General features: G+C 38.2%; 1 protein-coding gene across 1 annotated transcript in view; it reads right to left on the reverse strand.

Annotated features, from left to right (window-relative positions):
- HYDIN (HYDIN axonemal central pair apparatus protein) overlaps window positions 1-24,206 on the reverse strand; it is a 332,032-nt gene that overhangs the window by 279,133 nt on the left and 28,693 nt on the right. The window contains exons 3-6 of the mRNA XM_072731571.1: window positions 22,772-22,897; window positions 15,237-15,356; window positions 11,628-11,762; window positions 2,504-2,703 (exon numbers count right to left, since the gene is read on the reverse strand). Coding sequence (XP_072587672.1) covers window positions 2,504-2,703; window positions 11,628-11,762; window positions 15,237-15,356; window positions 22,772-22,897 — 581 coding nt within the window. The remainder of the gene's footprint in view (window positions 1-2,503; window positions 2,704-11,627; window positions 11,763-15,236; window positions 15,357-22,771; window positions 22,898-24,206) is intronic.

Here is a 24,206-nt window from a genome sequence, read left to right on the forward strand (position 1 = left end):
TCCAGCCTACTGAGACTCCTAAGAAAGCTGACTGCCCAAAGGTACTGAATAGAGCCTGGGAAGGGCAAGGAGTGGATCCCAGGGTACATAAGCCCAGAACTGGCCCATGTTCCTTCTAACCCAGGTTTTGCTGTTAACTTACTGAGGGAACTTGGATAAGTCATTTCCCTTCTCAGGCCTTATTTCCTTCATCTGCAAAATGAGAATGTTGGACTGGAGTTTCTAATGTCTTTATGATTCCTGGCTAGTCCTGAGTTGGCTCACTGTTTTACCTTGGAAGTATTTGTATATTAGGAGGGGAGTCACACTCATAGTTACATGGAGAGAAACGTTTCAGATCTTTTCCTGCAGCTTCACACCATTAAACCTATGACATGATTTTGTTTCACTTTTGTATGAATGTAATATATAATAAATTGTCGTTTCTATGTAGCTTTTAAGAGTCAGCCACAGTCCAGGAAGATATCCTGCCTGTACCTATTTTTCCACCTTAGGTAGATTTTCTTTTTCATAAGAAAAACATGAGTATAACAGGAAGTTTTTAATGTGTATTATGGAAAGTGACTGTGGGAGGCCTTTTTTAAAATCAAAAAAGATTTGTTTTTTCTTAAGTCATGGTGAGCCAGTTAACTTGCTTCCTTCTCCTTTAATCAAACTATGTGAATTGCACCATGAGATGACAAAGGCTATATAAGCACTTAGGGACAAGGTCAAAAGACATTGATCTTCAAAAGAACTTTGCCTTTGCTGGTTGATTTAGCTAAATTAGTTCAGGGGTCTTGCTTCTGCCTGGGATGTAGAAAGCTAGAAAGAGATTGCCCACCCTAACAATGAAAAAAAGCCAGGCAAACACAAAATCACAACCTTTCTTGGACCATTCAGAAAGCAGATATTGCAGAGCAAACAAGCAGCCTGAAATCTAAAGATGGACAATCCCTCTGCCCTCCAGGAAGAGAGAAAGGTGCAGACTGTCTTAATTGTGGCAGACAGAACTTACCCATATGCAGAAGAAACAGCAAGAGACAATGAAACGAAAGAAATATTTGAAGAGATAATTGCTGAGATTTTCCAAAAATAACGAAAGGTCTAGGAAGCTTGGAACTTCATGTAGGATGAAAACCAAAACTAAACAAAAGCAAAACAAAATCCTTAAAAAACAAACAAAGACAAAACCCGTGCCTAGACATAGCATAAGGACCTTTGTGATTACACTGGGCCCACCCAGATAATCCAGGATAATCTTCCCCATTTTAAGGTTATTAGTAACCTTAATTACATCTGCAGCCCAAATCCCCCTTTGCCATGCAGCATTTCACATTCACAGGTTCTGGGGATTAGGACATAGACATACTTGGGGAGCCATTCTGCCTACCACACTGGCAGCTCTTCTGAAGAAACAAATAACAACAACAACAAAAACCTACTTGTTATATAGCATTTTTTATGTACGAGCAGTTTGTTTATTTATTTATTTTTAAAGTAAAATCTGTACCAGCATAGGGCTTGAACACAGGACCCTGAAATCAAAGGTCATGTGCTCTACCGATTAAGCCAGCCAAGTGCCCCCCATGTGCCAGCAGATTATATTTATTCATTCATTTCTTCCTCACAACCTTATGAAGTGACTACTACACTTTGTCCCATTTTTTCAGCCAAGGAATGTGACACATGAGCCAAGGAATGTGGCACATGAGCCAAGGAATGTGGATGGCCCTAGAAGCTGGAAATGGCAAAGAAATGGATTCCCCCCTGAAGCCTCAAGAAAATAATACAGTCCCACCAACACTTTAATTTCGGCCCAATGGGGCACTTTAATTTTGGCCCAATGGGGCAGCCACCAACACTTTAATTTTGGCCCAATGGCTCAGCGGTTTAGCGCCGCCTTCAGTCCAGGGCATGATCCTGGAGACCGGGGATCGAGTCCCACGTCAGGCTCCCTGCATGGAGCCTGCTTCTCCCTCTGCCTGTGTCTCTGCCTCTCTCTCTCTCTCTCTCTCTCTCTCTCTCTCTCTCTCTATCTCTATGAATACATAAATTAAAAAAAAAAAGTCTTTAAAAAAATAAAATAAATAATTTTGGCCCAGTGAAGTTTCTGGTCTACTGAAATATCAGATGATAAATTTCTGTTGCTCTAGTCCAGTAAGTTTATGATCATTTGTTACATTAGCAATAGAAAACTGATATAGCCAGTTATAAAATTCTCAGTCAAAACTCATATTTATTAATAGATTTCCATGGGCCAATCTGTGCTAAATAGAAAAGGTTGTGTCAGCATTTCAGAAAACCACCCATACCCAAACCCAAGGTTACTCAAAGGTAACCTTGAATTTTAGCTTCCTCTTGGATTGAAGAGGAAGTTTGCCCTACATCAGTGAGGTTTCTCAGCCTTGCAACTGAAGATTGTAAAAAGCAGTTCCGCTCTGACTGCTATTCTAGCAAATTACTTTGTGCTGACTAGATTTAGCTATAATCAATCAAAAACAAGAACTGAAGGAATGCATACCTATGGGTTTTGATGTGAAACACAGCATCTTTGTTGCCAATGTTTCGTACCAGCAGAATCTTCTGAGTGCTGTATTTGACAGGGCAAGTGGAAAAATTCAGCTCATCGGGAAAATCTAGGATGGCTCGTGCACCTCTAGCTTTGATAGGCACAATAAACTTTTCTCTTTCAGTTATACAGGTCAACACATGAGCATAATCCTACAAGAGAAGGGTACAATCATTATTTGTGGAGATGCCAACATGATCAAGATAACTGCGCAAGAAGTATGGCCATTTGCCAGCTATCTTGCAAAACAACTTAACAACTTAATGTATTCTATGAAAACTCAAGACAATTATAGATATACTTTCAATGAGATACTCTTTTCTGAGAGAAAGAGAACAGTTAAAGTGTTAAAACATACAGGTCAATGGAGAAGCTTACGCTTCATTTTCCAGATACTAGAGAGCTGGGATGGGGGCCAATCAAGGCACATTCTTCTTCAGATCAGAGGAAGTTCACACTAGTTCCTTTATATCCTCCTCCTAAACCGTATTCGTCTTTCAAGCCATTAGATTAATGGAAATTTATGGTCTCCAATTTATGGTATCTCTAAGCCTATTCTCTTTGCAATATGATTTTGCAGTGTCTCCATCATGAGTAGAGTCTATTTCTCCATCCCATGCTTTGACCAACGGAATGTGGTAGAAACTATGCTATGCCAGTTCCAAGCTGAGACCTCAAGGAACCCTGCCACTGCCATGTAAATAAATACTATCCAGCTTACTGAAGGATGAGAGCCGAAATGTCCCAGCCAGGACCATGCCAGACTAGCCTACAGCCCCAGATATGTGAGAGAGCCCAACCAGCATGAGCACAACTGCCTACCCAATGCATGAGTGGACCCAATCAAGACAGGCTGAACCAGAGTCTGGTGAGCAATAATGTTCATTATTTGAAGTCAGTGGGCTTGGGGGTAGTCTGTTATATATAATAACTAATTGATACATAGCCCAGTTTAAACCTCATCTCTTGAGCAAAGCCATCACTGACCATTCGATATAAAAATGCTGAGGTCTAAGACATGTATCTTCCCCAGTCTGGGGTTTAAATGCAACATAAATGCAAGTCACCATTTGTGTCATTTCATAAGATAGAAAAATATAACTCTTATCCTTGATATACCAAAGTTAAAAAAAAAACTCTCACCAACAAACAAAACTAGACATAAAAGTAAAGTATTAATAGTCCTCTCAAGAATAGACCAGAAGCTCACAAGTTACTATGAAAGGAATTTGTTATCTAAAACAGGCTTCATTTAGCTTCAAGGCAATATTGGTAAATGTAAAGTCCACTTGGAACTTAAATTTCCTTTCAATTATCATGTAGTAAATGGTATTAAATTGTGGAGGTTTTTAGAAAAACCCTCTTTGAGCTTTAGGCATACAGTAGGAATGGGGATGTCTGACATACAGATTGACATAAAATCTGGCCATGCACTCAATCTCATGCAACCCACAGGACAAGTATAAAGCAATGGTCTCCTCGCTTAGTTTATTCATTCAACCACGTTTACTAGGTGTTCAGATACTAAGTACTGAGCTAGGTGTGTGAATACACTGAAGCAGAAAACACAGGCATGGATCACTTCAAGCTTACATAATGATGTACATAATGAAAAGGTAAATAACGCACATCTAATATACAATGTAATATATAAATAAACATAAAGATAAAATCACCAGGAATGCTCACATGACAGTGCCTTGTATACCCAAAGTCTGTCTCCCTGAACTCCAGACTCATACCCAGCTACCCAGTCAGCACCTCACTGGGTGCACATCCCAAAAGTAAACTGATCAATGCCTGCAGTTGTGCACAGATGTCCTGTCAAGGAGGAATGGGGACTGAAATCCAGCCCACTCTGCTGTCTCCAACTGCATCAGCCCAGAGGGGGAGTCCTTTCCTCTTGCCTACAAAGACTCTACAGTGCCACTGGGGGTCCTGCTCATGGCCCTCCCCCAACCCTCCATCTGTTCCCCCTCACTTCCTTCCCGTCTTGGTACCACCATTCCAGTGGCCTGTATTTACAACCCTGGAAAGAGGCATTCTTGATTATTTCTCAATTTCTCACTATATTCTATAGGACCGACCTTCAAAATATATTCAGACCAGCATCATTTCTCACCATCCCTACCCTGCCAACCTGACCTTAGCTGCTCCAATCTTCCTGGGCTTAGTGGACGCAATTTCGACCCTTGCTCCCTTAAAGTCTATGTTCCACACAAGGGCCCAAGGGATCCAGTTAAAATGTAAGTCAGCTCTGGATGCTTCTCAGTTCAGTCTCCCAGGCTGAGACCTGGAGGGCCTGTGAATGCTACAGCCTGGTGCCCTGTCACCACTCTGGCCACAGCTCCTCTTCCCACTGCTCACTCTGCTCCACTAGAGGTGTCCCTGCTGCTCCTCAAACAGGAACTGCTCCACCTGCAGAGCCTTCCAACACTTTCTGTGCAGAATACATTTCCTTTAGTCACTCACTTAGTTTGCATCCTCACCTCCTCAGGACTTGGGAAGACATGCTGCTCACTGAAGCCTCTTCTGACGCCCTATTTTAAACTTAACCCCCACTCCTATGCTATCACACCCCAGTCTTTCCTCCTGCTTTACCTTTCCTGAGGCATTCAACATAATCTATATTTTACCTATTTATTGAGTCCACTATCTGCCTGCCTCTAATATTTCCAAGATCAACAGGGACTCTGCCCATAATACTGACTTCATATATCCAGTGCCTAGAACAGGGCCCAGTACATAGTAAACATTCAAAAAAAGATTGGCTGAGGACAGGAAAATAAGTAACGCAAGGTTGGACAGGAGCAAGTGGTGAAAAATGAGGCATGAGAAGTGGATGGAGAGTGATCGCTTGCTTTTTCACATGGCATGCTTGGGAAAGGCCTCCATGAGCAGTAACATTTCAGCAGAGATCTGAGCAAAGTGACACCTGAACCTGTGTGGCTGGACAGTCTTCTGAGCCACGTGTGACTTGGAGCCAGTGGCCAGAAGTCAGGAGAGATTAGAGACAGGGCAAGGAGGTAATAGGGGCCAGGTCACACAGGGCCTTGTAAGCCAGTTAGGCCCTGAAGATGTTCAAAAGCCTGCTGATGCTGAAAGCTGCTCATGACAGCTGTTTTATGAAGATCACTAGCTGCTCTGTAGGCAGCAAACTGCAAGCAGCTAAAATGGGAAAAGGTAGGCCAGTCAAGAAGCCCCTGCAGCATCCAGGCAGACAGGCCAGTGACCTGGCCTAGTGTGGTAAATGCTTCATCTAGCATTTGCTGACTTGTGAGTACTCCATAAATGCAAGCCATCATCATTAAAATGTTGTGTAATGTACATGGGAAAAACTCAACTTGTGCTTACTCTGATTGTTAGGATAATAATAATGATAATCCTGATGATGATAATAATATAAGATAATTTCAGAAAGCTATCAGGGCTTTGAAGAAAATAAAAGATGGTAAGGTGATAATGTTGGAGGGGGCTGCTTTTGGTTAGAACAACCCAAGAGGCCTTCCTGAGGAGGTGACCTTGAGATGGAAACCTGACCAGCAAAAGGAACCAGTCGGGCGAGATCTAGGAATGGAGTACTTCCTGGCAAGGAGAGTTGTAAATGTAAAGGTCTTAAGGTAGGAACAAGTAATACAAATTAATGGACAGTATTCATGAAATTTGTTAAAATTGAGTTGTTGGACTCTTAGCTCTTCAACTGATTCTGGTTTCTAGATGGTAATGCCAGGCTCAAAAAATATGCTAATCACACATGAGCAAGTACAAGTTACACTAAGCATACTTGATCCTAGAAAACCCCACAGCATTCACCGAAGAAACAGTCTAGTCTGATTACAACAGAATCCTAAAGAGATAAGTACTGTTTTCATTTTTTCTTAGTAGATCAAACCCAGCAAGCAAAGATTTGGTTGGGAATTTGGAACTGGAAAGCTTCTGGCACATGTGGAAACTTAATATTACCAAAGGCTTTGCGAGAAAGAACAAAAGATGCTGCTGAATCCAGAATGAGAGGTGATCCCAAAGTAATTTATCTTATTCTATTCTATATTTACATATTCTCTGTTTTGTTCTATAAGAGTTGAAGATAGTTTAAAATAGTTTAGGGGACTAATGGAAATATTCACAGAGATGTTTTCAAACCATTCCAAATTTAGGGCAGCCCGGGTGGCTCAGCGGTTTAGCGCCGCCTTTGGCCCAGGGCGTGGTCCTGGAGTCCCGGGATCGAGTCCCGCGTCGGGCTCTCTGCGTGGAGCCTGCTTCTCCCTCTGCCTGTGTCTCTGCCTCTCTCTCTCTGTGTCTCTCATGAATAAATAAATAAAATCTTAAAAAAAAAGTTCCAAATTTCCATATGAGGAAGATGTGAATTTTGATCTGAATTACATTATTTTTTTCATAATCAATTCACATACTCATAAAAGAATATGAAGAAATTATTTAGACGACTGCATTAAAATGTATTCTAATCTCTGAAGTTCTATATTCAATACGACTATATTAGATTATGTAATACACAATTATATATTGCTCTACTGGCTTACAATTAATTCAGATGTAATGCCCGCGGAGGCCTGCCAGCCTTCAAGCTAAGCAGTTACTTTAGTTTATATAATCCCTTCCACTGTATTTAGATTCAAAGCAATCAGGTCACCATTTAGAGCCAAAATATTTATTCCAGGCTCTTTCCCCTCTACTATGAGAGACTTAGCCACGAATTACTATCTATCCTAAAATGTTATCCTTTATAACAATGCTCACCGGACGAAACATCCAGTCTACTTTTTGTCCATTAGCTTTCCTTCCAAAACATCTAGCCCCCAAACTTTAAAAACCAGAGCAGCAGAATATGAAAAGGGAAGATTTGACTTTCCGAGAAGTGAAAAGAATGAATCTTGATTTTATATTAGCTCCATGATAGAGAGTATACACGCAATAATTCTGTCCTTCACAGTCTCAGGCAAAGGAAAATGGTGTTCTCTCCTGCAGCCAGTGGCTCTCCAGGCATCCGTCAAAGGCAAGTGTGGCCAGTGGGTTAGACCCTCACAATCCTCCTCTGCCTTTCCTTCACTTCTAAACCTGATGGAAGCATGGCTCACACAGAGTAAAATTAGAACTAGATTTGATTAGGACTCAGTGAATTTAATATCCAGTGTCCTGGGAAAATGTTAGAGATTCCCTAACCAGTTAAAGTATTATATAGTATCTTTTCAATTCAGAATTCATCTCTCAAAAGGGAAGAATCAGTTCTGAAGTCCTAATCATTTTGAAACCAGGACTGGTCAGGCGTTGTGGGTCTTATCTTCTGACACTCCGGCTCTCCAAGTGGCTCAGCTGGAGACTCAGCTGGGTTCTCAGAGTGAAGGAAAGAATATTACTCATTTTTAATATCTTTATTTGGGTATTAAACTCTCAAGAGTTCCTCACAAAGAGAATTCCCAACATTCTCACTAGGCTTATTATAAAATGATATTTATCAAGTCCAGAATGCTAAAAAGTAGTGACAGAAACTTACTGAAGATATGAAATAAGATGGAGAGAAACAAGAAAAAGTTAATGTCTAATATATTCATGGCACAAACAGACATCTGAGCCCTTTATATATGCTTTTGCTTTTATCATCTGGAGGCCATCCTCAAGTTGAAGAAACTTCCTTAGATTTTCTTGAGATTAACTTTTCCTTACTTATGTTACTCAATAAATATCTACTGCATGCTTCTTATTTGCCAGGCACTGTGCTAGGCCCTGGAGTGCCCGGGGTGACCCAAACAGACTTACGGAGGGCTAATTCAGGCAGGAAGAAGACAAAATCCCTATCAGAATTTTTTGCCAACAAAAATGGTTGATTGTGTAAGATTTTGTGTTATCTACACTTGAATTAAAAATTCTGGCAGTATAGTTCATTATCATCATACATCTAGATAACATAAAATACATTAACATTTTTCTAGTCTTTTCAAACCACAATTTTTAAATCTCATAGTAGCAAACCAGGAAAACTATTTTGACAACATTATATATTTTCCTAAAACATAAATAAGCAATAAAGTTGATCTTTAAACCACCACGGTCATATGCATATGACAATTCTATAGTAAATAGATGCTTTCTTAATTCTAAGGAAGCATCCAGTTTTGCTTTCCTACAGAAGTCTAATATTTTTCATTCTCCTTTTAATAGTAAAGATACAAATTTAAAAGGTCAAGAAAAGTGCCAGGGTCCAATATTTTACAGTGTTATGATAACACTGACTATCGTACTTCCACCGCATTGACATACACTAGGATTATTAGATTAATAACATATCCAGTCATTTCTTTTTTAAAGTCTGTGTGACAAGAAGAGATAAGGACAGCCAGAGTGAATTTGCTGCACCTGTTATCTGGGGACTTGGCATTCTTAACAAGTTAAATCCCCAGGAAGCCAGATTAAAAGATGACAGGGAAAAATGTAAATTACATTATCATCTTCGACATGCTAATATACATGGGTGCTGAAAATCCAATTGAAAGGGGACTAGCTTATTAAGCTGTGGCATGCTACAATTTACATATCTCGCCCTCCAGATGTGAGGAGGGTAAATGAGAATGGAGTGTGCTCAGATCAGCAGGGGATAAGGAAGAAAAATACATATGTACACTGGCTATCAATTTGGCCAACTAAAGAAAAAGTGACACAGTGAAAAGACTGGCTTCTATCTCCTCTAAAATAAACCTGGCTCCGCTGTCACATTCTGGAGCAGCACGAAAGACTAGCTGGGCGTTCTGTACGTGGCCCTGCTGGCTTTCCAACAGTGTGAGTGAATGCAGATGCCAGGACGACTGGAAAAAACTCATGAGAGTGGCCGGGCCCCGCTGGTGGTGCAAGTGTAGCAGGATCTCTGTAGAAAAGGGAGATCAAAACAAGTAGTAGGAGTTTCCTCAAATTCCCACAATCCATCTTAGACAAGCCAGCCAAAGGAAAAATCTCTATGGTTTAAAAAAACAAATTCTATAAATCATGTTATAGCTGAGAGTCCAAATCCAATACAAAATGTTAATGTATCCAAAATTGGCTACTTAAATTTCTCACAAGTAGCCATTATTCTCACTTGTGTCTCCTCATATGGGCATGTAGCCTTTGATAACTTTTAAATACTTAGCAGCAATAGTGAAATGATCCTCAACTTGATTTTTTTTAAATTAGGGGTTTACCAATAGACAGGCAGTGCTGGTGAAATGGAAAGGTAAGAGGGAATAAAAAAGTGAGGAGTAAGAAAAGCAACTACAAAATATAGCCAAGTAATAACCCTTAATAGGAATGTTAGCATTTCATATTTATATGGTAAATACAAATATGCTAACATATGTTTCGATTCTTTATTTGCTGTATAGATAAGCAGCAATAACACTTTTCTCTTAGCTTCTGAGTAGGGAAAGTTTAAAATATACACAAAGAAAACAAAAGAGTTTAACAAACCCTATGTACTCGCCACCCAGCTTCAACAAGTATTAACACTCTGCCATTCTGGCAACATCTATATCTACATCCACTACCTGCTTCCATTGTTGTTATTATATTTTCTAGTTTGTAAGGCAAAATTTAGATATATTAGAAAGCATACATATTAAATGTACAATTCTGACAAATGAATTCATCCGTATAACCCACACACTTGTCACAAATATAGAACATTCCACCTCCTCAGAAAGTTCCATGTGTTCATTTCTCAGCCAGACCTACAGGGAGAACAATACTTATCCAACAGAAGACATATTTTTTGCAGCACCGGAAAAAAAGTAAGGAAATTCAACTCCTCAAACCCAGTAAGCTTTGTATTTCAAGCCGCACAAAGTTTTAGTAATCAGCTTCCTACCAAAATGACAGGTTAGGAATTTGACACCCAAACTAAATCCAGATAACCATTCTCTTCACAGATAGTATTCAGATACAGAACCTCAAGAAAAGAAAAAAAACCAAGGACCTTGATAACACTGAACAATAATGGCAACATTAAAAAAAAAAAAAAACTGCAACACTTCTGGAGCTATTTATCTTTTCCTTTATTTCAATAGGACCCCAGGCAAAATTACAGGCCCTTAAACAGTCACACTACAAAGTGGCAAAATAATAACAGCAGCATTATTACAATAGAATTTCTAAGCACTCACTAGAGTGATACAGGCTTGGCAGACCACATTGTATTCTCTATCCCTGCTCTAGAAAAGTAGCATTCGTAGCAGGAATTCTAGTAATGGCATTAACAACACCTAATACGTATTAGCTATAAAGAGGCAGGGATTCAAAGCTAGTTCTTTCCGTCTCTAACATGCTTGATTCCAACTCTAACAGCACAATACATATAAGCACACACAGAACTGACATTATATATGACCTGACATTTTCTTATGATTATTTGAGCCTTGTTTTTTGCCCTCACACCTTCAGTTATGCTGCTAAAACTCCTTGGCTCTTCCTCCTCACAAGTCCCCACTCTGGCCCATAGTGAAGAAAACTCAACCCACAATTTTGCACTTCTAGAAATGGGCCGGATAGGAAGCCTCCTGCCTCAGTCCCCCTTAGCTGGTCCTTCTTTCCAGGAGGAACTGGGATTTCTACAATGGAGAAGGGCTTGAGAATGGACTGGCTTTCCCACAGCTGGAGTGGTGCTGAGGGGAAATGGCCTGTTTCATCCTTATCCTTTGCCTCCACTCACTGCATCTGGAGCACACCATTTTTTGTGACCTTAGAGCTCATGGTCAAATATAAATATGCTGAGGTAGGTGAAGGGAGGTGCGGTGCATCCAGAAGGATGTACCCTTCTTTATACCCTGGCTACTCACAGCTCATGGAAGCCCTCGGCTCTGGTTGACAGTTCTCCCCTTATTCCAGAGGTGCACTATCCCTTCCTCTCAGCCAACCTGTCTGCTTCCCTCACCACCATCACCCACTAACACCATCAACACCAACACCCTCAGCAACACAACCACCCGCCCCCACCACAACCAACACCACTGACAGTACTACCAACACCAGCACCACCTCCAGGAATCTTCAGAATTGCAAACTGCTAGCGACCAGTATTCCACCAATTTCTTACCTTGTTCTCCTCTGGAGTGAAGAGGATTCGGAATATGGATGGGACTCCCGGGGCTACTTTGTGGCCAATATCTTTGGGGCTGACTACTCTAAAGTAAGGTGAACTTTCCTCAACAACTTTCACCATTCTTGGAATCTGCAAGAAAAACACACCATGGTAGACATCCTGCCCATGACAAAAAGCAGAAGCAAAAGCACAGGCTTTGTCGTCCACCAGGAGATCTCCATCTACTACTTACCAGCCACACATGAGCTTGGTCAGGGCTTAACTTCCAGTTCCCCAACTGTGAGAGGAGATGACTCACTCGGTGCATTTGAGCTTTAATTTTTAGTAAAATTATTGTTCATTTTTATTGTGATTGCCAAGCCTTTGTTTTATCATTTAAATGAGACTATCTTCAAAGAGGAGCTGCTTGACCAGCTAAACCCCCACCCACACAGGGGAGGAATGCTGGATTCCCCAACATTTGAGAAGTGCTCTGGGAGAAGTCACACTTCCTGCACTCCTACTACGGACCATCCACATGAGACGCCAATCAATCCTCTCAGTAACCAGTGAGTTTCATTATGACCTCCATCCTACAGTGCGAACAAGATGTTTGTCCTTATGGTTACATCTTTCCCAAGTCCCAGCCTATCCACACCTTCCCTCTTAGGGGACTGTCCTCCGTAGACAATACAATGAGCAAGAATAAACAGAGCAAGCAGTACAGGGTCCCCAGGCCAGTGTCAGAGTGGCTTCAAACAGTTTCCTTTGCTTCAAGGCTTCCTCTGCTCTGCTTGCCTCACCCAGAGTATCTCTGTTTATTGAAGATAGTCAAAGCAATAAAACAAATAGGATTGTGAGGAAAATGGGGTGGAGATTCCAGGGACACAAGAAAAGGGGGAAAATTTTTTTAAGAGACTCAAAGGGGGCAGAAGAAACAAATACAGGGGCACCTGGGTGGCTCAGGTGGCTATGTGTCTGCCTTCAGCTCAGGTCATGATCTCGGGGTCCTGGGATCGAGCCCTATGATGGGCTCCCTGCTCAGTGGGGAGTCTGCTTCTCCCTCTCACTTTGCCTGCTGCTTCCCATGCTTGTGTTCTCTTTCTCTTTCTAATGAATAAATAATTTATTTTAAAGTGAACTATAGTTAAGGGTGACTGAGAAGTCTTAGGTGAAAAATGAGTACAAAAGAACCTGCACAACCTCTCAAAAATGAAACCCAGATGAGCACAGTAAGAAGAAATACAGAGAGAATTCAGAGAGATCTTAAGACTAGAGAGTGGGGAGGTAAGGAAGAGATGTGTGCAAATCTGATAGGAGTCCAACTGGCTTTGCTGGTAAGGGGAATGTATGGTGTCATTTATGACATGCAGAGCTTATGTAAGCTTGCTGGGAATACTTTTGGTAAGAGCATAATTATGGGTTAAAAACTAGAAAGAAAAACAACAGCAATACTAGTACTACTGATTATAATAACAATAATAATGGTTTAGCGTTTCCTATATGATAGGCACTGCGCTGTATACTTCACATTCATTTCCTCAGTTAATATTCCAAACAACCTATTGAAATGGGTACTATTAGTATCATCAAGGCCCGGAGAAGCGAAGTGACTTACCCAAAGTCTACAGCTGGGAAAATCTACCAGATTAGTCTGACTCTAGAGTCTGGGTGCTAATAATTATATCCCAAGTAGAATTGAATTGTGGCTTATAGAGTGCTCATAGCTTACTCTCACCTTATGTCGTGTGAGAGATAGAGAAATAATGACCAAACAGGCTCTGTCTTCTGCATTCAGTGAGGAAACACTGGTGAATAGCACAGAAAGCATTTCTTGGTGCCCTACATCTATCCCAGCAGTTCCTTATGAGTCCATGAACTAAGGAAGTAGAGAGGCAGGCCACCCAGTTAGCTCTGAGAGTACTTTACCCAAGAACAAGCTTGCCTAGGCTAAAGAAATCTATCTGCTTTTTTGGTAGGTGGACTTTCCCTGGATAGGGACCCTCCTTTTGTGAGGTCCAACACTGTAGCAGCATCTAACCAAGAAGTGTTGGGTTACCCATGAGAACTTAGTGCCCTTTAGCAGACAAAATGCCCTTTACTTGCCCATATATGCCTAATGTCAATCATCTCTTGTTTAGGGCCAAGGAGGGGTGGTCAAAGTATCCCTTGGGCTAGCTCCTCTCTCTTTAACAGCCTTAAAATATCTGAGCAAGAGTCAAAAAGTCAAGGAGAAAGGGAAAAAGAGAACTGGAAGTGACAAAGGGAATTGTTTGGCAGCCCTATATGAAAAGAGAAGAGTCCTGATGTCTATGTAATGTATCTCTTCTTGAGGTCTAGGGGCATGATCCTAAGCATCTCAGATTCTTTTTCTTCTCTCTGCCTATCCTTTTAACTTCTATCCCTTGAGCTTGTCTTGCTAATAGTCCGGAAGCCAAAAACTAAATATACCGTTTTCTCCAGAGTCTGACTCTGCTGTCACTAAATCACCCCATTGATCTCTGAAAGGCATCACTGATTCCTTTAATGAGCTACTGTACCAAATATAACTTCAAGTATTCTTGCATAGTCTTCATTTATCTTCCCTTTTTTCTTATAGAGGGAATTTTTCTCTCCACGTTCTTAAACTCCTGAGGTATTCCTACCTGCCTTCACATCTGAAGTTCAGCATCTCTCAGATGCCTTCCTCCCCATCTGACTACTTTTCACACTTAACTGTGCTTCACGCTGACTTCCCACATTATTTTTTCTTCCATTATTGTTAGATGTCAAGGAAATCTTCAGGCACTTAATACCTTTTCTTGAAGTAAACCATAATTTATCTCTAGGGAAAAAAAAGGCATATGGATGGAGAAGAAACTCTCAGTTGCAACCACAAAAGGACAAGGAATATACAGTGGGAGAAGCTGTCCAAAACTATCTGTAGACAAAATCTGAAGGCTATCTAAGGTAGAAGGGAAGAGATAGAAAAAGGGGAAAGAAGGCTCCATTTTTTTAAAGTTTTTTTTAAAGATACAATTTGTGAAGTATAAATAATTTGAGTAGAGTTTATACCTACATTTGTGGCTCTAATGCAGAGTAAGTGAATATGAATCTATGCTTCACCTTATCTTGAATGAAAGCCTAGCTGAACCAGTCACACATAAGAAGTTCATGACATTTGGAGTGCCTGGGTGGCTCAGTCGGTTAAGCGACAAATTTGGTTTCAGCTCAGATCATGATCTTGGGGTCATGAGATCAAGCTTGACTTTAGGCTCCATGCTCAGAGTTAAGTCTGCTTAAGGCTCTCTCACTCTCTGCCTGTCCCCACTCGCTCTCTATCTAAAATAAATAAATAAATATTTTTAAAAATTTTCATAACATTACCTAGCTAATATTTTACTCAACAAAATGTTACTGCACATGTTGAGAGTTGACCATTTGGTGGCCACTGACCTGGGCCTGAATACATATGAATAAACCAACATAGTCTTATCTTCATTAAGCTTATAATCAAAGGGGATGTTTTTACCTATTATTTTAGGTCTCTCAAATTAAAGAATTTATCGAAGATCCTACAGGATCCCATTTTATTTGATACCTTCTTATATATCCATGAAAGGTACATCCAGTAAACATACTCACTTTGTCATTATTCCTCAAAACCAGTGGAACTTCGTAGACTTCACAAGGAGTATAGTTCTGAAACACAATTTCTGATGGAAAGGGCTGGAATAATGCCTGATCCAGGTCAATTCCTGAAAACTGCATTGAAAGGCTAAATTCATTATGTAGTCACACAGTGGCAGAAATTACAGGGGAAGATATGAAAATACTACATAGGTTTATGGCTATTAATTCTAAAAAACATAGGAAACACTCAGAAAGGGGTAACTACTATAAGCAATAATTGTTATAAGTATTAAGGTTACTGTGATCGACTTGTCTAATACAAAATAAAGTAGATTTGGCCCTCAGTTTTAAAAATACAGGTTAATTAGAACACTAACCCTAAATTTCCATTACAGCAATGGTGAATAAGAACCAATTTCCCTATGAAAATAATAAGAAAAACTATATCAACAAATATATGCTAAGAGGCACTGAAGAGCTAACAAAAACAGTATGATCTAATGTCAAAACTATGAATTATCTCAAGTTATTAGCTTGGGTAGAATCCAACAAGTTTTGAGTACTACCATGTTTCCTTAAAATTTTAGAATATCCTATGATGCCCTGTGAGTACACAGTTGCACCCTGGGGCACCTTAGTATAGTTTGCAAAATGAATTTTTAAGTATCCATCTCAATAATTTAGAAAAGTAATAGTAAACATAAAAAAATAATAATAAAATTCAAACAAATAAAAAAATGACATAACAAAAACAACAAAAATAATAAAATAGAAAGTAAATATACTACAGAATCAACAAGCCAAAAGTCAAGTCTTTAAAGACTACAGAATTGATAAAATACCTAGTGAGTATGATCAACAAAATAAGACAAAAGGCACAAAGAGTCAATATAAAGAACGAAAATAGGGACAGTACAACAGAAACTGAACTAACTGAAAAGATAATAAATGGATATTATTCAAGAAATGTGAAAATTTATATTAGAAAGTACAATTTATCAAAACTAACACAAGGAGACATAGAAAATATGAATAGTTCTGTAACTATTAAATTGAATCTGCAAGTAAAAACTTTTCAAAGAAAACCCCAGCCCAAATAACTTTACAAGCAGATTCTAGCAAACATTTAAAGACACAACACAAATATTATAGGAACTCTCTCAAAAGAAAGAAAAAAAATTAAAGTCTCCCAACTTGATGATGTTAGCATAACAATGATGATGTTAGAAAGACGGGGTGGGGGGGCAGAATATAGGCTAATCTTACTTATGTAATAGATTTTTTTTTAAGTAACAAAACATTAGCAAACTGAAACCTACAATATATAAAAATAATAAAAGAATAACATATCATGACCAAATTGGGTTTATCTCAGAAATTCAAAGTTGTTTTAATATAAGAAATTGGTTAAAAAGAAACAAAATTGTCATTTGCCCCAGAAGAAAAAAAACTGCTTATTTAGAAAATTCAAAATAACCTATAGATAAACTAATAGAATTAAAAAGTTATTACTAAGTACAAGGTCAACACACAAAAATCAATTAGATTTCTATGTACTAGCAAAGAACATTTAGGAAATGAAATTTATAAATAATACTATTTAAAATAGCATCCCAAAACATAATATACATAGGGATAAATTCAATGAAAGCTGTGTAAGACCTTTATCCAGAAAAACTATAAGATATTATTGAGAGGAATTAAAAATGACTTAAATAAATACAGGAATATACCATGTTCGTGAATGAAAAGGCAATATTTCAAGGATGTCAAGTACTCCCCTAACTGATCTAAAAATTCAATGAAATCTAATTTAAAAATTGTGGTAAAAATTTTGTTTTGGAAATTAAAAAGCTGATTATAAAATTTATATGTAAAAGCGAAGGATCAAGAATAAGCAAGAGACATTTAAATAACAAGATAGGAGGACTTGCTTTATAAAGTAGCAAGACTCATTATATTATTACATATCATATTGTTATTTATCAGAATAATTAAAATAGTGAAATATAGTATATGATTTATCCTAAAAACAAATGTACCAGATTTAAAAGCCCAGAAACAAATCTTTAAATATATGAACACTTGATTTATGACAAAGGTAATACTAACAAGCATTGGGAAAGAGATATGTTCTCTTTAATGAACAGTGTTGGGTTAAATGGATATTCCATATGAAAAATATCAATTTAACTCCTATCACACACCACCCAAGTGAATTAAATCTCTCAATATGAAAGGTAAAACAAGAAAATTTTCAGAAGAAAACCAAAAGGAATATCTTCATGATGTTGAGGAATGCAAAATTTTCTTTAATGGGGCATAGAAAATACAAAACATAAATGAAAAGATTGGCAATTTTGTTATATTGAAACTTAAGACATGTCATCAAAAGATACCCTTTAAGAAATGAAAAATAAATCCAAAGAATTAGAAATTATTTGTAATACACATAATTGATAAAGGACTAGCCTCCAGGATATATGAAGAACTTTTACAAATTGCTAAGAAATGGACAAAACACATAAACATATAATTTCTAAAAGATGATATACAAATGGCTCATAAGCATAAAAAGTTGCTAAACCTTATTAGAATCAAGAAACTGCAAGTTAAACCACAGTGTGACAATACTACACACCCAATAGAACAATTTCAGTTGAAGAGATTGATAATATTAAGTATTAGCAAGTATTAGCGATTCCAACTGCAATTTTCAAACAGTTAATGACAGTATAATAGTATAAACACTTCAGGAAACTATCAATTACTACTAAAGAGACACACATGCCTATAACCTAGAAATTCCACTTTTAGGTGTACGCCTAATACTGCATGTATGTGCACTAAAAGAAATGTACAAGAGTGTTTATAACCCATCATTTATTTGGAGTCAAAATGTGGAAAAAACAAATGCTCATCAACAGTAAAATGGATAAACAATTGGTGGTAAAGTCATACAATGAAATACTATACAGCAATAAAAACGGACTACTACTAAACACAGCAACATAAATCTTCAAAACAATATATTGAATTAAATTAGCCAGAAATTAAAGAGTGTATGCTGTGGTATTCCACTTATATAAAGGTTAGATATAGGAAAAATACACCTATGGTTAGCAGTTCTTCTGGAGAAGAGGGACAGGTAATGACTGGGAAGGGCATAAGAAAGCTTCTAGGATGCCAGTAATGTTGTAGCTTATATTCCTTCATCTGAGTGGTGGTTATACGAATATCTTTACTTTGCTAAAATTCATCAAGCTATATGTTCATAATACATATACAAATTCAGTAAAAATTTTACTTAAAAATGTATGGGGGGGGGAGCCTGGGTAGCTCAGTCAGTTAAGCAACCGACTCTTGGTTTTGGCTCATGCCATGATATCACAGTTGTGAATCAAGCCCCCCAAAGGGCTCTGCACTCGGTGTGGAGCCTGCTTAAGATTCTCTCTGCCCCTCTTCTGTCTCTGTTTTTATTATAAATATATAATCCATATCTACAGATTTGAATAGAGAAATATGAATATATATATATATATATATATATATATATATATATATATATATAAAACACTGTGTTTTGGATTTGAATAAACTGACCAATGGTGTGGAAAAGTCCAGAAACAAATCCTTGCATATGGATCACTTGCTATACCACAGAAGCCCTCAAGTGCAGGAGCAAACAATGGATTTCAGCATAAATGACTGATGCCAAGATGGACTCAGTGTAGGTCTTAACTGATAGCTTGAGCTCTCTCCTCTACCTCTCCTGCCACAAATAACCAAGGTTAAGAGAAGATGCCCAGTGAGAATGTCCATGACTTCAGATCTCGAGTAAGGCTTGCACTATACAGATCTCCATAGCAGGTGACACACTCTCATAGGCATAACCACCAACTCCTTGTTTAGAATACCAGGGATGGCAACAAGAAATTCCCTGTTGCCATCTGGCTCCAGGAAATAATAGAGAAGGCAGGGCCAAATGGCAACACATCAATTCGCATGTTCATAGGAAGCAGTGAGTCATTGAGACAGGCTATAAGAGCAGGACTCTGGATCCTAAGGTCCTCACAAGTCACAACTTTGGGGAGAAAGAAAGGTTAATACAACTCAGTCATTCTTCCTTCCTCTCAGCCCCCTTCCAAAACACACACACACACACACACACACACACACACACTCCTCTTTCATAAAATGCTGTGCTGAGAATCATGAAGGATTCCTGATGGTCTGGTACACTGCCAGAACCTGCCTCAACAGTAACTGCCTGCAGATTGTAAGTCCAGGAAAAATGTCTTTCTTTCCTCCAAAAATGAGTAGTAACAATAATGGTAATGATAAATCAAGATTTATACAAAAATATTCAAGGAAGACAAAGGAATAAAGAAAATGGTAAATGAAGAACGGTTAACAGAAAAGTTAACAAGAAACAATGAAAACATTGGCTATGCTGTTTCACTATAAATGCAAAAGACATAATGGAAAAAATCTGAGAGCACAAAGCAAATAATTAAGAGTGTAGGGAGTACTTAATCAATCAAAATGATGAAAAATTCATGTGATCACTCAATAAATACTAATTGAGTTTCCTATATTTTCCACGTGTTAAGCACACAGTCATGAACAAAGCCAAACAAAGCCCTTGCCCTCGGGAAGCAGACTTTCTTAGGGAAATGGATAAAAAATAAAGAAATGCATAATACAAGGTCAGGCAGTGATACGGCTACATAAAAAAAATAAAGGAAGATAAGGAGACAGAGTAAATGCAGGATGTATGCTCTTTTCAATAGATGTGAAGAGATGGCCTCTCTGAGGAAAAGACATCCAAGGAGAGATCTAAGCAAGTCCTGCAAGACATGATAGAAAAGCATTCCAGTTAGCGGGAATAGCAAGTGCAAAGGCCTTGAGGTGGGGATCATCATTCAGTGTTTAAAGAACAACAAGAGGGGGGCACAATGTGAAGACAATGAGCTAGGGAAGATTGGAAGAAAAAGAGGTCTAAGAGGGAAATAGGATTAGATGATGCAGGACCCTATAACTCTGGGGGCAATAGGAAACAACTGTTGGATGGCTTTATATATGGAATAACATTTTCTAATTTACATTAAAAATACATTCTTTCCTCTTTGTGCAGAATTGATGATGGAGCAATGAGATGGAAACAGACAGATTATTTCAGTAGTCTAAAGGGTGATGACTTAAACTGAGAGGGTAATGGTGAGAGGGTAGTGGTGCAGGTGGTGAGAAGCAGTTTGATTAGAGATACCGTTGTGAAAGTAGAAATTTATAGTACTTGTCATTGGATCTCAAATAAGACACACACACACAAAAAAAGAGGCATCAGAGATAATTCCAAGGTAGTTTTCTGGCCTGAAGAAATGGATAAACGAGGGTACTATATACTAGATGGAAGAGACAAAAGAGAAAAGATCATATCCTTAGGGAAGGAAGGTAACAAAAACATTAAATCTTAAATATTTTAAGTCTGAGCTGCCAATCATTCATTGGGCTGAATATGTGATCCAGAGTTCAGAGCATTAGCCATAGCAAGAGAAATAGTTGTAAAAATAATCATCTAAAAAGTAGAATTTAAAGCCTGCTCCTAAAGGAGTTATATAAAGGATAAATTCAGAAGAGAAACAAGTTCAAGGACCAAGCACTGGGGAGCCCCAACATTTAGTGATCAGGAACAGGAGAGATCCAAAAAACAAATTAAGAAAAAAACAACCAGTGAAATAGGAAGAAAATCAAAGGAATATGATATCTGAGCCATGAGTAAATAAAAAGGTACAAAAAAGAGACACTGAATCAAATGCTGTGAGACAACCAGAATGCCGAGCTGGTCAAGCATAAGGATGAATTATACAAGAAACACACATAAACACAAAACTCAAAGGAAGGGACACAGAGGATAGCCTGATAGATATAATGACAATGAAATGGAAGTGAACAGAAAATGAAAAATGGATGAAGAGGAAATACAAGATGTAAAAGGACAGACAAAGAAGGTCTAGCATGCTCATAATTGATATTCCTAAAGAAAAGAACCAAAAATGGCAAGAATAAAATACTGGATAAGTCAAGAAAAACTTTCTAGAAGTAACTAAAGATACATAATATCTCAGGAAAGTTTAGTCATGTCCTAATAAAATTACTGGACATTAAATTAAAATAAACAGTCTTTGGACAAAAGAGCAAAAAGATTCACATAACTGTAGAGGGGTATAAATCAAGCTGGCTTCATCACACTTCTGCATACCATTATGCATCACACTTCTGCTTACCATTAAAGCCATAAGGTAGTGAGGAAAGTGCATGCACAGCTCTTATGGGTAAAATGTGTGACCCAAGAATTTTAGGCCTAACAAATCTGAAGTTTGGCATAAAGGCAACAGGCAAACATTGCCTTTATGCCAAGGAAGTATAGTTTCCATAAGCTCTTCTTGAAGATATTGGTGGAGGATGACTGTCACCCAACTAACAAATGAAACTCCAGAAAATAAAGTAAAAACAACCCAATGAGTTGAGAAAGAAAGAGGAGCAATGATGAGATATACTATACTAATTTCATCATCCTTCATAGCAGGGGTCAAAATACACTAAAACACACACAAGCAGTACACAGAGGAAAATATGCATGGCCTGGTCTCAGTTATACTATGGAAAAGGAGCAAACAGCCCTTGATCATGATGAATTAGCATTGGGAGAAGCCATGTCTCCTGCCCTCAAAAGTAGAGGATGCTAACAGAGAAGCAAAAATAGCTAAAGCTAGCAGTGCTCAGAGGAAGAGCAAATTTTGTGCAGAACTTAAACACAAGTGGCAATGGTGTTGTAGTGAGAGCAAATAAGTCTGAGGGACTCATTTATCACGTGGGAAAGATCTCTGAAAATCTCTCAGAAATAGGCCGGGAAGCCTTTGAGAGGAGACAGATCTCCATCACTTTGACTGATGGAGCTTCGCACCATAATCTGTCTGTAACAAGTAAAGCACATAAATCAAGAAATAAATTTAAAAGTAGGAACTGAAACCTTATTTATGATCATAAGCTCCTAAAAGCCTAGAATGTACGCTTCACATTAGAATATAGAAACAAGTTCAAATAACTATCCTTTAGAGACGACAGGATACATTGGCTCCTGGGAGTGAGCCAAAACAGACAACAAATGCCTCCTTTAGAAAACAATTCCACCTTCTTCCTTTCTAGTGATGACACTTCAGGGAAGAAGGGATTTCTTGTTGTGGTAAAATGACTTAATTGGATTTGGCCCCTATAATCCTTGGAACTACTCCTAATCTTTAAACAACAGTGTCCAGAAGTAGCCAGGAACTGTGACTAGTCAAAAATTATTTGTATTTATTAATTGTATTTCTCTCCATATTAAATCACAGATATCAAAATCGACAGAGGTAGAAAAAGAATATATAACACAAAAACCCAATATGGAAATTAGCCCAGAAACAATAACTGCTTAGGGACTGTTGTTTTAGAATGTTCACATTATTCACACTGCCTCATAAGCACGTATCACAGAAAGCAGCTACCTTTTGATGCGTTGTTTCCCCCATATCTAAAAGTTCGATGATCTGTGGTCGGCACATCAAACGTGTATTAGCCAGTCTCTGCTCTGTGGTGAGGGACATTTCCTTCAGAAACTCCGAGGGTGTCAGCTAGAATTTAAAACAAAACAGCTGAAGATTCATAGATGATTATACTGAAAAAGTGTTTTCATAAGTGCCGGTAATGAATAATTTGTGTTTGCAGCTTTCGGGATAATTCTGGAACGCTGCTAAGTTCCCTTATAAAATATTTAAATTAACTAAATAATACAAGAGAAGTACATGTGCGCTTTTGAGCTCTTTGCACACTAATTTGAAATGACACGGGTTGCCATTTCCTTGTGATTTTGAAGAAATCACACAAAAGAAACTGGGTAGGGGTGGGGGAGTGCAGAATCAGGAACTTGCAGGAATATGCCCAAAGAGTTTAACATTGATGCTCAGAAGAAGCATCTGAGTATACAAATCTGCTTCCAAAATCACTTATAGTCTTCAGAGCTAAGGAATTTGAAATGCTTCTACTTCTCAACTGAAGTTACAACAAACAAGCAAAGCATTTGGGTGTTTAGCTATTCTGCTATAGTAGTTTCAAGAGGAATCTTGTGAAATGGGGAGGATCTTCTAGAGAGAGTGACCGGAAGGTTTATGAATGAGTTCGAACTTTTTAGAAATCACAAAAGTGCATTTAGAACTTGTATTAATAGGGCCCTAAAGCCATCGTCAGATCCAGCAGCCACTCACATTCACATATCCAAATAGGAACACAAAATGCTTTAACACTTTCTGATGTTATGAGAAAAAAAAAATGTAATCTATCATTTAAATAAAATCATCTAAATAACTCAACAAGACTTAATTACCCAGGACCAAACATTATTATTATTACCAAACAATAGTATATTGTTGTTCTGGAATATTCCAGGGCTTACTTTATACGCAGAGAGATGATGATCACTCACAGCAACATAATGCTTAACTATGTACCAAGACTTCTTAAAACATTCGGAGGCATATAATTTAGCTGATTCATTTTACCTTTGGGTTAAAATCAATGTTCTTCAAAATCCCTACAAAATTAATTTCTGTGATTGAACCCATTTAAATGAAGGCATATTTCAATGCTGCTTCCGACTCGGTTTTCAGGTTCTTTTTGATTGGAACCCAGATTACAATACTAAAATGTTAAGAGGTATCGGCTGTATCACAGTTTAAATAAAAATAATGAAATAAATAAATAAATAAATAAATAAATAAATAAAATAATGAAGCCTTAAAAGCAAAAAGTCGGGAGTTACTTTAAATATGAAATGATAACCACCATAAAAGAGAGTGATGGCAGGTCTTCTTTTCTCCTCAGAACATAACTTAAGACTGGTTTTTAAAATTCAGTGCATACTATCTTGAATCCTATAGATTGTTA

This window comes from Vulpes vulpes, chromosome 12 (genome assembly GCF_048418805.1).
Source record: "Vulpes vulpes isolate BD-2025 chromosome 12, VulVul3, whole genome shotgun sequence".
Classification (NCBI taxonomy): domain Eukaryota; kingdom Metazoa; phylum Chordata; class Mammalia; order Carnivora; family Canidae; genus Vulpes; species Vulpes vulpes.